We start from the raw sequence: 13,146 nt of genomic DNA on the forward strand, positions 1-13,146 counted from the left end.
AGCTGCTGTTTCCTACAACGCTCCTCCAGGGGTTTTTGCTCCTGGAGTTTTTTGTTGATGCGTTGCAGGTCTTTTTCCAGCTTCTTGGACAGTTTAGTGGCTGATTTATTTGCCTTGGAGAGTTCAGCGCAGGTTCCTCTCAGGTTTTTCTTGCCTTCCAGCTCAGCGGCGAGGGTTTGCAACTGGCTGGTCAGCGAGGAATTTTGCTGGACTCTCTTCTCAAGTTTGGAGAGATTCTGAGCGAGGAAGCTCTCCTCAACCCCAGAATGTCCAAAACGACGGAAGAACATTTTAAATGATGATTTTCAAGGTAAATGTGAAAATCTTTAAAATGTTCTGGATAAAAGATGCAGATTTTTGTAGCGAGAAAAAAAATCTGCGAGTTCCTCAGTGTAGGTCGAAGGTACTTGACGGGAATGCAAGGCTTCTAGTAGCTGGGGAACAGAACGTATGCTCTCTGGTGTGAACCAAACGGGCACTGAGACAAACTGAATCTGGGTCCTATTTATAAACTTTAGATCAAAGAGCATGACATCACTGTGACATCACACCATAGTTCACCACAGTGTGTGACATCACGTGTTTGTCTCTGTAGCCATGGTAACGGCTTGGCAGCTGGGGGAAGTCCCGGTATTTGTCTCTGCGTTTACATCGTCACCATGGCTACAGACAAACACGTGATAAACACGTGATGTCATGCCCTTTGATGTTACAATGAACCGTTGTCCGTCCAGCTTCTGTGACTGAGCGAGCTTCGGGACACGGGAGAACCATGTCTCTCGGGAGAGCAGTGTCTACAAGCAGTTTTAATGGGTCAGCCGGTGGAGGCGGCTTTTTGAATGTGGAAAGGCTGCTCTGCGCTCCAGACAGCGTGTGTTTCTGGTATGTTTGACAGCTCTGCGCATGTCAAAATGACTCATTCTGATTAAACATAGGGTGTATGTAAATGTTTGTTCCAATCAGATAATTTTTTTCAGGTCCCATGAGCACAGTTCTACTCTAATCTCACTCACTCTTTCTTCTTTGGTTATTGTTGTTAACTCTTTGTACCCGGAAGTAACAGCTTGGAGATATACATTGAAGGCTACAATAAAACTTCAGTTATAGGGAAGTTGAGCACCTCCACTTATTCCTCCAGATGCGGTCGTACCAAAGATTCTCCCAGAGCTGCTTCCTCTCTATGCAGCAGAATCAGCAACACTCTAGATTCCACTGATAAGCTCTCCAGCCTTGATGGCCGACTTAATCTGCTGGAGATCCTCCATAAAGAATTCCAAGAACTGCGAGAATCTCTGGAGTTCAGCCAGCAGCAGGTGTGGGAATTGGCATTGGAGAACCAGGACCTCAGACGGTGAAGAGCCTGAGCAGTGACAGCGCTCGTCTCTGAGGAGAACCGATCCATCAAGGAAACCCTCCTTGATCTTCAGGTGAGGAGCATGAGCAACAACCTGCTCAACTCGGGATTCCAGAGGAGGTTGGAGAAAACCTGGAGGCCACGGTGAAGTCCTTCATGGAGGTCCAACTGAAGCTTCCAAGGAGGAAGAACAGAAGATCTCCTTCCACAGGGTTTACTGGCTCGGAGGACAGAAGTCCGACATTTTAAGCAGCATTTTAAACCAAAGGAGTTGGTTACGAATATTTTTAATTTATTTGATTTCATTTTAGGTATATAAAGTACAGTGGCCGGGAAGTGCAAAACAATAAGAAATTTACCCAAAACCCAAGTTTGACCAAAGAGATGACCCGGAAGTGATTCTGCAGAGTTGGGTGGGAAGAAGACGGCATAAACAGGTAGCAGTTCAGTCGCATATTCAATCCAGTCAGCAGATTAACAACTGGAGATGTTTTGCCCATTTTGTGGTGTTCTCTTCTAAGAAAAACAACTTCCTGAGTTTTGTGGACAAGTCTCTTCATGTCCTGAAGGATGTTGAGGAGGAAATTGCCGACGGAGATTCAGGAGCATGCACTTAACCAAGCAAGTGATGAGTTTTCCAATGACACCAGGCCGATGGCACGTGGCTGAGGTCATATAGAGCTGATTTCCAAATGTTCAGCTAACCCACCTCTGTTAGAAAATTTAAATATTGAACCTGGAGTATGCATGTACATTCCACATGGTATTTTGACAAAAGTGTGCAAATCCCAAATGGACTTTGGGATCAAAAACTCTCCAGGATTTGGCTGTTTTTGAATTAAAATGGAAGGATACTGCAGTTTTGAGTTATAAATGATATTTTTTTTCTTTTTTTAATTCCAAATATATTTGTCCTTGTTCTGAACATACAAATTTGAAAGAATTACACTTTAAAAATTAAAACCCTGGATGGCAAGAGAATGAGGATCTATTCTTTAGTTGACAAATAATTAAGTGTTCTCATTTTCTGTGAGTATTTTAGATGAACTTTAATACATTTAAAGCTGAGCCATTTCTTTTAACTTTCAGTAAATCTCTGATGCACTCTCCCAGTTCATCGGCTTCTGCAGCTGGTTATGCTCCATCACCTTGTCTAAATACTCATTTTTTGATCACCACAAGAAGGCACTAATCTGTGACTGAGAAGTCTGTTCAACTGGAAATCCACAGTTTTGTGACAAACCTGTGTAAATTGTCGACTGCAAAGTAAAATGTTACACTGAGTAAGTGCATTTTAATGGGTCAGTTGTTCTTTTCTCTGAACAACGTCAGAAAAAGAAAATCTCAGACACTGATGCGGGTGACTTCCATTGAAGTGTCCCATGACTGAAGAGTCAGGCTATGCTTTTCGAGGGGATCTTATCCAGCCAGGATGGTTCTGTCCTGTCCCAGGACCTTTTTGGAACGGTCCCTGAACCATCCCAAGAAATTAACTTCCCAGGTCCTCTCTGGTGAGGTGTTTGAACCTTCCCAAAGTTCGGAAGCCAGGGTCCCTAGTCTGCTCGTCCCTTTCCCTGGATATCCTGACCGTTCACCTTCAGAAGGAGTCGTTCTTCTACGCATCCTGGAAAAGACTGGGGAAAACTCTAGAGAGAGCCAGCAGCTCTTCTACTGATCCATTGGAGTTTCGGCAGAAAGCACTGAATGAAATGGATGAGGGATCTCTGGTTCCCTCAAAAGCTCCACTTTGCTGGTGAGTAGATGAACGAACTTCATACAGAATGCTATGGATGTCAGGTTGACCACCTCAGTCAGATCTGTTTCTTCTAACTTTCTCACACCGGTAAAGAAACTTGACTCCTGGATACGTTCATGTCATCAGGATGTACCAGTTCATGACTAAAATTCTAACTGAGGATGTGAGGATCCCGGGGGTGAATGATGCTCTGCTGTAAGATGTACCGCTCAACGTTTTACCAGTGACATGTGGAGAACCTGTATAAGTGAAGCTTTGGCGCAATTTCAATAAGGAAGATCTACTCTCCCAGGTGTGCAGGGCGTTTCATCACTACTCTCACGTCATCAATTGGTAATCACGGTAGCCAATAGCGAAGTACTCACTCACTTCACGACCAATCACAATCTAATGTCTACCTTTAAATTCAGTGACGTTTTGTTTTTCCGCATTGCAGACATTGCGCCGGCCCACCTCCTCCCCTTCTGCCCCCCGGCTGACTGGCGCTGCCCTGTGTACCACCATCAGCGTCTGGGCTCTGGTTCCAAGTGTCCTGTGGCTCCGTTTCTTCCCGAATCCCGCGTGGGGGGATCTCTTCACTGGTCAAGATCATCATATCAAGCAGATTTCTACAGCCAGAGCCCAATCGCCAAAAGACTTATTCTGCAGCTGTTAATTCATCACAATTAAAAATTTTCTACGCAGTTCTGAGTTCTCTCCTTATTGAACTAACTGTATGAAGCCGGGGAGGTTGATTAACAAATGCAAGTAGTGTCAAACATTTGAAGAGAGGAAGTTGTCGAGTTTCCTCCTCCACTGCTTTTTTACAGAGGAAGTTTTTAAGTAAAAGTTTGTCTCACCTTACACAAGGTTCAACTTGACTTTTAGTACAAGTTTTGAGATTAGTTTTGACAGAAAATGACTTCTCTCACGTCTTTTATATAAACTGTAACATTGTGGTAATAAAAACACATCGAACACGAGTTTCTGTGTCGAGTGAAAATGTTGACAAAATTCACAGTCCATCAGTGAAATAAGAAAGTATCCTTCATCTCAGACCACTCTACGAATCGGAAAAAAAAACAATTTTCATAGTCAGTAGCTACGTTTACATGTGTAAAATGTCCTCAATCGGATTAGAATTGAACTGTGCACATGGCCCTGAACAACTTTATCCCATTGTAACAAAAGTTTCCATGAGCCATGCGCAGAACCGTATAAAATGATAGAAATAGTAGTAGAAGAAGAAATGGCGAGTTTGGTTATAAACAAACAAAGATGCTGTATAGATACATATTTGTATCTTACATTCTATAAATAAATTGCTTAATGGGCATATACGCTTAAATAAAGTGTATTTTCTGAAAGTGGGATTTGGTTTGTAAAAAATGGTACTGAATGGCTCTTTAGGTGTTACAGGTTGCAGATCCCTGGAATAGATGAATGGGACTGTGATTATAAAATGTTTTGGGCTCTTGAAGTCAACAGAAATGTATGTTTTTGACTACATATAAGCTCTATACAGCATTGAACGTTTTTTTTAAAAACGACAAAAAATGGCCAGGAAAATTGTGAAATACTTTTTTGACAAATGAAATAACAAAGATGAACTGAAAACTGGACTCTCAAATCTACTGTGGATGATTAACATCACACAAACCACAAAAGACGACAAGATATGAAGCAATAAGACACATCATACATATGAAAGCCAAACAAAATGAGAAAAAGTAGAAGTTCTAATATCAGAATTAACTATCGTCCCTTTAGAAAAGAATATCCCATTCACATACTTGTTTTTGAAGCTGATATTGATTTAAGGATGAAGATCTTAAAACTTCCATTTTATTCTGAATGTTGCTGAAAGAGTTGTTTTTTTGAATGTTCAGTTTTGGAAACTGTGGTCTAATTCAATAAGCAAGCTATGACTGCCACCTGCTGGCAGTGAAGTAAAAAGCTGCCTCAAGACGACTGAAAAAAACCTAAATGTTTGTAGCAGAACAAAAAGCCAGATAAGAAACATAGAAAACCTTACATAACGCAGTTATTGTTATTACAACTCCACTATAGAGTAATAGCAAACACATTGTTTTGATTTCTATTATTTATATTTAGTATTTTAGGCTGTTTTGGATTTAGACTAATATTTACATGTTGGCTTTTTTGGGCAAATTTAGGCTTTTTTTCAGTTTTTTGACCATTTCAAAGTTTTGCTATTTTTACAGCTACATGCTAGTTGTTTTGGCTACCTTAAGTTTTTTTTTTTCGGCTTATTTGGCATGTAGCTAATATTTTAGCTAGCTATTAGCTTCAGCGGTTTTAGCTATCAATTTTAGAATCTTCAGCAGCCAAATTCAGCTTACAGGATTCACACTAGCATTATCACAGGTAATGCTATATATCTAGATCATAATCATGTTGAAAAGTTAGTCCAAAAGTTTAAAAATGTAGTTGTAGTGTTCAATAAATGTGTTTTATTGACCTAAGGTGCATTGTGGATTTTGGCCCACCGTGCGATTGAGTTTGACACCTCTGTTTTAGAGGATTTTTCAATCCTTCCTTGAGGTTCTTTACGCACAATGATAACATTTTACTTGGGGTGCCCAAGCTTTAGATACATAAACATTAGGCTGTGTCTCTGCTGTTCTTTTCATGTTACATTTTGCTGGAAGTTGTCCTGAACTCATAAATCTTTAGAATCACTCCTGCCGAGGTCTATTTTGGTATTTCTGGTCTTAGTTTGTATTTTTGAATGTTTCAACCATATCTCATGAAAATGTTGAGTGCGTTTCATCTAGTGAGAGAGCTGAACACCTGAAGCCTCTGTTTACCAAGACTATCTTTCTCCTCAGATTAAAGCCCTTTTGTTGAGTCTTTCTTGAAGGGGTCATTTTTGTTTGATAACCAGATCCCAAATACTTTGGAGGGTTTTCCCTCCTGATCTTGTCTGGGCTCCTCTCGTTCAGGCATTTGTGTTGTATTAAGTTGTTTCAAGCATGTAACTCCTCACTGTGGGGTTGATGATTTAGCAGCATTTCCAAACTCTGTATTCTGTTTCAGCTAGAATCACTTGTTGAAATCCCTGCAAAAGCTTTGTCTTAAAGGTTGTGTGCCCTAAACTGCTGCACAAAATACAGGCGGTGCCATTTGTTTGGTATGGTTGTAGGACTTGTTGGGTTTTCTGTAGCATTTGTTTTTCTTAAGGGCTCACTCTTGGCACACCAATCATCCTGCACTGTGCTCATAATCAAAGGGTAAGATTTCGGTGTCCTCCACCAATCTTTTGGCTACTAATCTGGTAATGGTCTTAACTACTTCTGTCAGCCTCAAACAAGACGTATAATAGTTTAACTGGGTTACCAAGAAACATTTTTTTTGAAAATGTATTTTGTTGTAAAAAAAAAGAGATTTTAAAGTATATCTCCAAGTTTTAATCCACATTTTCAGCAGAATTTCACCAAGACTACAGACCTTTGTTTTCAACTGTTGAGAACATTTGCTGTAATCTTATCCTGGGCTCAAACTGCATCCACTAAAGCTCCTGTACAGCCGCCAGAGTTTTCATGTAACCTGAAAAGTGCGAGAAGCACTCACTCTAGTCTATCATGGCCTCTCCAGCTCTGAATCTGTTTCATTGGCTTCAAATTTTGGCCGGACGCTGAAGCACTTTAAGTTGGGACTATTAACGACCTAAATTAGAAAACAGTCATCCATAGCCAATATGAGTCATCTGCTGTAGCTCGACCGCTCCGGTTGCTGCACTGGAGCTGATGCAATGTGAGGCTGGGATAAGGGACAAATGGAACAAGATTTTGACATCAGAACATTCTTTGTCGTGCATTTGCAGCACAACAGTACTGTTCTTGAGTCCAGGAACCAGTCTCAAAGCAGACAGGAAGAGGAATCTGTGTCCCCAAATGAAACCAGGCCCATCACAGCAAACAAACAATCAATACATTTTTGGGTAAAAAATGCTCTAATGCAGGGTTCTCGGACTCCATTTGCCTTGGGGCCACTGAAGGAAGTCTGGCTAAGGCTGGGCCAAATGGGGTTCCATTTGTGCCAAAAATAGTTTTTTTTCACATCCACTTTTTATGGCTTTGGTCCATCGTCTATGGTTTTGGTCTATTGGTCCACTGTCTGTCTTTGGTCCATCGTTTATGTCTTTGGTCTATTGGTCCACTGTCTGTCTTTGGTCCATTGTTTATGTCTTTGGTCTATTGGTCCACTGTCTGTCTTTGGTCCATCGTTTATGTCTTTGGTCTATTGGTCCACTGTCTGTCTTTGGTCCATCGTTTCTTTTGTCCATTGTATGTCTTTGGTCTATTGTCAATGTCTTTATGCTCCATTGTCTATGTCTACTCAACAAGTTTCTTGAACATTTGTTCATGTCTATGTACTACTAAGCAATATCTTCTGCATGTCCTGTGAAACGACAGGACCTAATGATGGTAGCAACTGTTGTAAGGATTTGACGACCAGATCCAACGACAAAGCAAATTCAAAGTTTTTTAAGCATAAAGCTGAAACATCAAAAAGCAAATACAAAGCTATCATCAAAGAAGAGTAGATGTGCAGAAGATATTGCTTAGTAGACATTGAACTTTCATATTAAGGCATTTTCAACTTGGGGTAATGTGGGCCCCCAGTTTGAGACCCATGCTCTAATGTGTTAGTCTTTTTAGAGTAACTGACTTAAAATCAAAAATTTGCATTACTCATTCATTGTTCTTGCCATCTTGTCCATCTCTAATATAGTGGATAATGTTACACACATATTAAATAGACTGTAGAATGGGTTTTTGAAAAATCTTCCCTTTAATTCACTTAAAAGTCAGCGGAATTCTGGCTGGAAGATCAAACTCCCAATTTTCTGACAGATCAACTCTAAGAAGACTTGTGTGTTTGGACCAAAATAGCTTTACACTGAAATTAATAACATTTGGACTTCAGCTTTTTGTAAAAATATATTTACAGTTGTTTAAAAAAAAATCTGCTAAATGAACATCCTTCATCCATTCTACATTTGAGCTTGGACTGCATCACGTCTGTTTTGTGTTCAACAGAGGGGAATTACCAGCCTGCACTGACTCTGAGGTATCTGTCCATTTGTGTACAAGCTGAAGAATGCTTCATTAGTGAAAATGCTTCAAGTATCTAAATGCACTAAAGTGGTTTGTGTTGATGCAGTTCTGCAGGTGCGTCAGCTCATCAGCAATAATCCTTCCCCTCCTTGCATCACGTCATCCATGGTTTCCTTCTGCTCCGTCGTAACATTGAGGTCCATCAGCGTCAGGCTGCAGATTTCAGCCATCTGACCTCTCCCTCCATAAAACCGTGCCTTCAGTCCAGCTCAGCACGAGAGCCGGACCTCCAGAGTCTACTGCATGATGACGTCTGGTTCTATGTTAAAGAGCAGGTCGTCGTTGTCCCTCCTGATCTCTAGCAGCAGAGCCGTCTCCTCCTGCAGCGCCGCCTGCAGGCCGGATGTGGACGTCAGAGGTTTCCCGTTCAGCTTCACGATGATGTCGCCGTCTTTGATGCCCCCTCTGAAAAGAGAAACTCCATGCTCAGAGGTTCATCGTTACACCACACTAACTACAACACTGAAGAATGACCGTACTTCTGAGCAGGAGAGTGAGGAACGACCTCGTGCACATAAATCCCAGAGGTCACGTTGGGGAAGTCTGAGTTCTGCTGCTTCAGCTCTTCAATCAGCCTGAAACACAACGAAAAGTGCATACACAAACATACACAACACCGGTCAGCTGCATTTACATTAAAGCAAATTAAATTATGCGAACAGAGGTTTGGTGCAATTGGCATTGATTTCAGAGAACTTCATCCTGATGATGGGACTTGGAATGAACATTTCACTCAGATTGTTAGCTTTATGCATTAGAATTTTTTATCTCATGATGTCATTTTACCACTGAGACACAGGTCGCCTTTGGTCTGGACCATGAACGTCTGCTTCTGGAGAAAGTGGAGGAGAAAAATCCTGTGTTCCAAGTTCTGTGGAGGCATAACTTTGCTCGGTACCACTCTCCGTATTGAAGACGCTACGTTACCTCAAGCTAACCTCACCGTTACTGTCATTAACAGATCCAATCTCTGCTCAGCCCGCCACCTTTTTTTTTTTTTTTGCATTTTTCAAATCTGGGCTGAGACTAGAGTCAGTCTAGAAACCTTTTAAGCATCCTTATAGAGCAGTGACACATAACCAACAAAAGTCATTAGAGGGAACACTAAAGCCTTGATTCCACTGAACAGTCCGGTTCAATCTGGTATTTTGATCATTTTCATCGTAAAATGAACCCATTAAACATTTACGACCTGTACCTCTTGAGGTCCCCCCATCTGTTGTAGGACCACAGAAAAATGGAACAGGGCGGTTGGGGTGGAGCCGCTGATTGGCAGAAAGTGATGACGACATTTATGTGCGCCTGCCTGAAGGAGTTCAGCTCGGTCTTGTTCTTGGCACTTGCACTTTTCTGGACTGAGATGACTGAGGTCTTTCCAGGGATCTCCTTTAGCCATTCCTCCACTTTAGGGGTTGCTGCCCACTCAGAAAACAGTCAGTTGGGAACTAGTGCTTGATGTTTTTATGGATCTTGGAAATTTCCTCCCACGCTCACTAGCCGTCGACCTCAGATCACTGGCAGCGTTTATATATCTGCTTTGTTTATATTTGGAATTAATCTGACTTTAAGATTAAGATATCCACATTTCACACGACATATTTTTATATTTTAAACTGAGATAATTATTGTATAACCCTGATAAGGCCATCATACTCAGAAAAATTCACAAAAAATACTTTTATTTTATTTTTTTTAGTGTCTTTTCATCTAGATAGTTTTAGTTCCCGTTTTTAACTGGATCCTTCTTAACTATTCTGTCCTTCATACTCAGTTTCTACAAAGATAAAAGGATCAACTAGACTTTTATTTTAAAAATTTGACTCAAATTAAGGACAAACATTTTCCATTAGCATCAGCGTGCCCCTTCAGAACATAAAAGTCCTGGCAAATTTATATGGAAATTTCTTGCCAGCAGCTGTAAGTGAAGTCTTTTCAAGTGGTTTCAGCAACATGGAGCTTTGGAAAGTGTTTTCTTTTTGTAGGCCAGCTCCTATACAGGGCCTCATTAGAGAAATGGCTTTTTTAAGCCTGTCTGACTCACAGGTCAGTCGAAGTTAAATTACATTCCTCCGAAAATAGTCCCAAGTGCAAACTGAGAAGAAAATGTATAACAAAAGGAGCAAAAGTTCCAATAGGACCTTTGAGGATCTTCCTAGTTACTCTAAAGGTTTTTAGAGGTGCTATACTCACGCTGGAGTGATGGTCAGCATCCGGATTCCAATAAAACGCTTCTTTATTGGTCTCAAATCTAAAAAAAGTCAAGACGGTTGGTGTTATTGGGGAATCTCCAGTTTTGGTCGCAGGCGGCGCCGCCGGACTCACCCTTACTGTGTTTGTCGAGAGAGTCGTTGAGGAAGCGGGTGATCCGGTCAGAGGGAATGGCAAAGGAGATTCCCGCTGCGACCTTCAGGGTGTTGATCCCAATCACCTCCCCGTCCTGAAACATTCAGAGTTGGGACTGGCGAAAACCCAACATCCACACTCACACAGGAGAGGCGTCACATGAGCTGTCATGAAGATGAAGCAACAGAGACCGGGGCTTGCTTGGGATTCGGGCCACAAATATCAGTTCATGTTTGTCTGATGAAGCCACAATAAACAGTCTTTCATCATATTTCGTCAAACTACAGTGTTTGCTTAGAAATTACAAAAAAAGTCTGTTTCTACAAACTGCTCCGTCATTCCAGCAAATGCGATGCCAAGTCCTTCTCACGCTCTGAGACTGGGATACGACTGTATTCCACCAGTACTAATTATAGAAACGGCGTTTAATGCCTGCTGACCTCAATAACGAGGGTAAGCGACTTTTTCCTCGCAGCTGTGGAGTCGGCAGACTCTTATCTGAGGTCCAACCTCAAGACGGCAAAATTAAACTTAAAGACGGGAAACTCACCAGATTGACGAGAGGTCCCCCGGAGTTTCCATACTGTCACACACAGAAAACGCAAAATAACAACCGGAAAAACTGGCTTTAACTTTTGATTTCAGCAGCTCCTCACGTTGATGATGGCGTCCGTCTGGATGTAGTCCATGTCCGAGTCTCTGAGACCCAGCTCCTTCCCGTCCCTCTGAGCGGAGCTGACGATGCCCGTGGTGACCGTGTTCTGTAGGGCAAATGGGCTGCCAATGGCGACCACGAACTCACCGGGCCTCAAGTCTGCACTCTGGCCCAGGAACAGAACCTGCAGCTTGATCTAGGAGCAAGCAGGAGAGAACAGAGACGGGTTCATGCAACAACCTGCATGGAGCTCCATAATGATCAACAACTGTTAGTGTAACAGCAATAAGGACTTAACAATAAGGATGAGCGGGCCTGAGTGTGCATGTTCGCACCTGTGTGTGCGCGCCCGTGAGTGAGTACGCACCTGTGTGATTATGTACGTGCCTGTGAGTGTTTCGCTCTTGTGAATTTCGTACACATCTGTATGCCTGTGTTTGCGTGCGGACATGTAAAGTGTATACGCACCTGTGTGATTGTGCGCCTGGGAGTGTGTGTGCAGGCCTGTGAGTTTGCGTGTGCGCCTGTAAAAGTGTGTACGCACCTGTGTGGTTGCGCACCTGGGTGTGCGTTTTGCGCGCCTGGGTGTGTGTGTGCCTGTGACTGCATGCTTGTAAAGTGTGTAGGCACCTGTGTGATTGTGCGCCTGGGAGTGTGTGTGCGGGCCTGTGAGTGTGCCTGTGTGTGCGTACCTGTGAGTTTGCGTGTGCACCTGTAAAAGTGTGTACGCACCTGTGTGATTGTGCGCCTGGGAGTGTGTGCGGGCCTGTGAGTGACTGCGCGCCTGTAAAGTGTGTAGGCACCTGTGTGGTTGCGCACCTGGGTGTGCGTTTTGCGCGCCTGGGTGTGTGTGTGCCTGTGACTGCGTGCCTGTAAAGTGTGTACGCACCTGTGTGTTTGCACGCCTGTGAGTGTGCATACCTGTGAGTGACTGCGCACCTGTAAAGTGTGTACGCACCTGTGTGATTATGTACCCTCCAGGGTTTTGCGATGTTGCGATCGCAACTATTAACACGAATTTAAGCAAAGGTAAGATTTGATTCTCACTCATTTTCATGCAACTTTACTGCAACTTTGACCAATCTACCTCAACAACAGTCATGGGTGGCGTGGCAGCTTCGTGACTTTTTCCCTTCTGTTCCTTTTAGCCATTATCTATTAACTCTCTTTAGCCCTCTGTCTTTTTTCCTCGGCAAGCTGCATGTGAACAGTCATTTGCGCTGAGGGGCGGGTGCAGCACAACATGAACAGAGTATGAAAGGATTTGTGATCATTTCAGTATTATGTAAAGTTGTTTATTTGTATTGATTCCTTTCTGACTGGTTGATGTAAGAGACAAAAAGAAAACATACTTGGCCTTAAAATGCCTTTAATTTGTTATATTGAAAAAAAAAATCAGAAAAATAAAAATCAAGACTTTAAAACTGAATCGAATCAAATTGTGGCTTGACTGAATTGTTGCATCCCTGGGCAACAATAGAAATGATTTAACATGCGTCCTTAAAAACATGACCCAAACAAAAGCTGGTGGTCATGGCGACGCAGCCCAGAATCCTCAGAGAGCCGAGGAGGCCGGGTGATTGGAATTAAGGTCAGGAGGGCAAAACGAAGGGAGGATGACTGGAAACACATGTTTAACACTCCGGCGGTGTGACATGAACCAGAACTGTTTTCACCCACACCCCCCTGATCCCGGTCCAGAGCTTTGAAAATCTGATGCAGAAAACTACGTCAAAACCAGAACTGGGCTCTTCTCCACAGAAGGGTTCTGATGTATCAGCTTGGTCCAGGCTCAGACTTACTCTGCATTATCAACTCTGGGTCATGACCATAGACTGTATATAAAATAACTGGACGAAGCAAGCCCCCCTCCTTCCGTGTTCCATATAGGAAGTACCACTGGGTTGCAAAAAGG

General features: G+C 42.5%; 1 protein-coding gene across 1 annotated transcript in view; it reads right to left on the reverse strand.

Moving 5' to 3' along the window:
• Nucleotides 1–7,884: 7,884 nt before the first annotated feature.
• The window catches only part of htra3b (HtrA serine peptidase 3b), a gene marked incomplete at its 5' end in the record, with an annotated part of 8,450 nt that continues 3,188 nt past the window's right edge, over nucleotides 7,885–13,146 (reverse strand). The window contains 6 exon segments of the mRNA XM_024262382.1: nucleotides 7,885–8,638; nucleotides 8,713–8,808; nucleotides 10,424–10,481; nucleotides 10,556–10,670; nucleotides 11,127–11,159; nucleotides 11,233–11,427. Of these exon segments, the coding sequence (XP_024118150.1) occupies nucleotides 8,470–8,638; nucleotides 8,713–8,808; nucleotides 10,424–10,481; nucleotides 10,556–10,670; nucleotides 11,127–11,159; nucleotides 11,233–11,427 (666 nt within the window).

The sequence above is a fragment of the Oryzias melastigma genome, unplaced genomic scaffold, assembly GCF_002922805.2.
Source record: "Oryzias melastigma strain HK-1 unplaced genomic scaffold, ASM292280v2 sc00231, whole genome shotgun sequence".
NCBI lineage: Eukaryota > Metazoa > Chordata > Actinopteri > Beloniformes > Adrianichthyidae > Oryzias > Oryzias melastigma.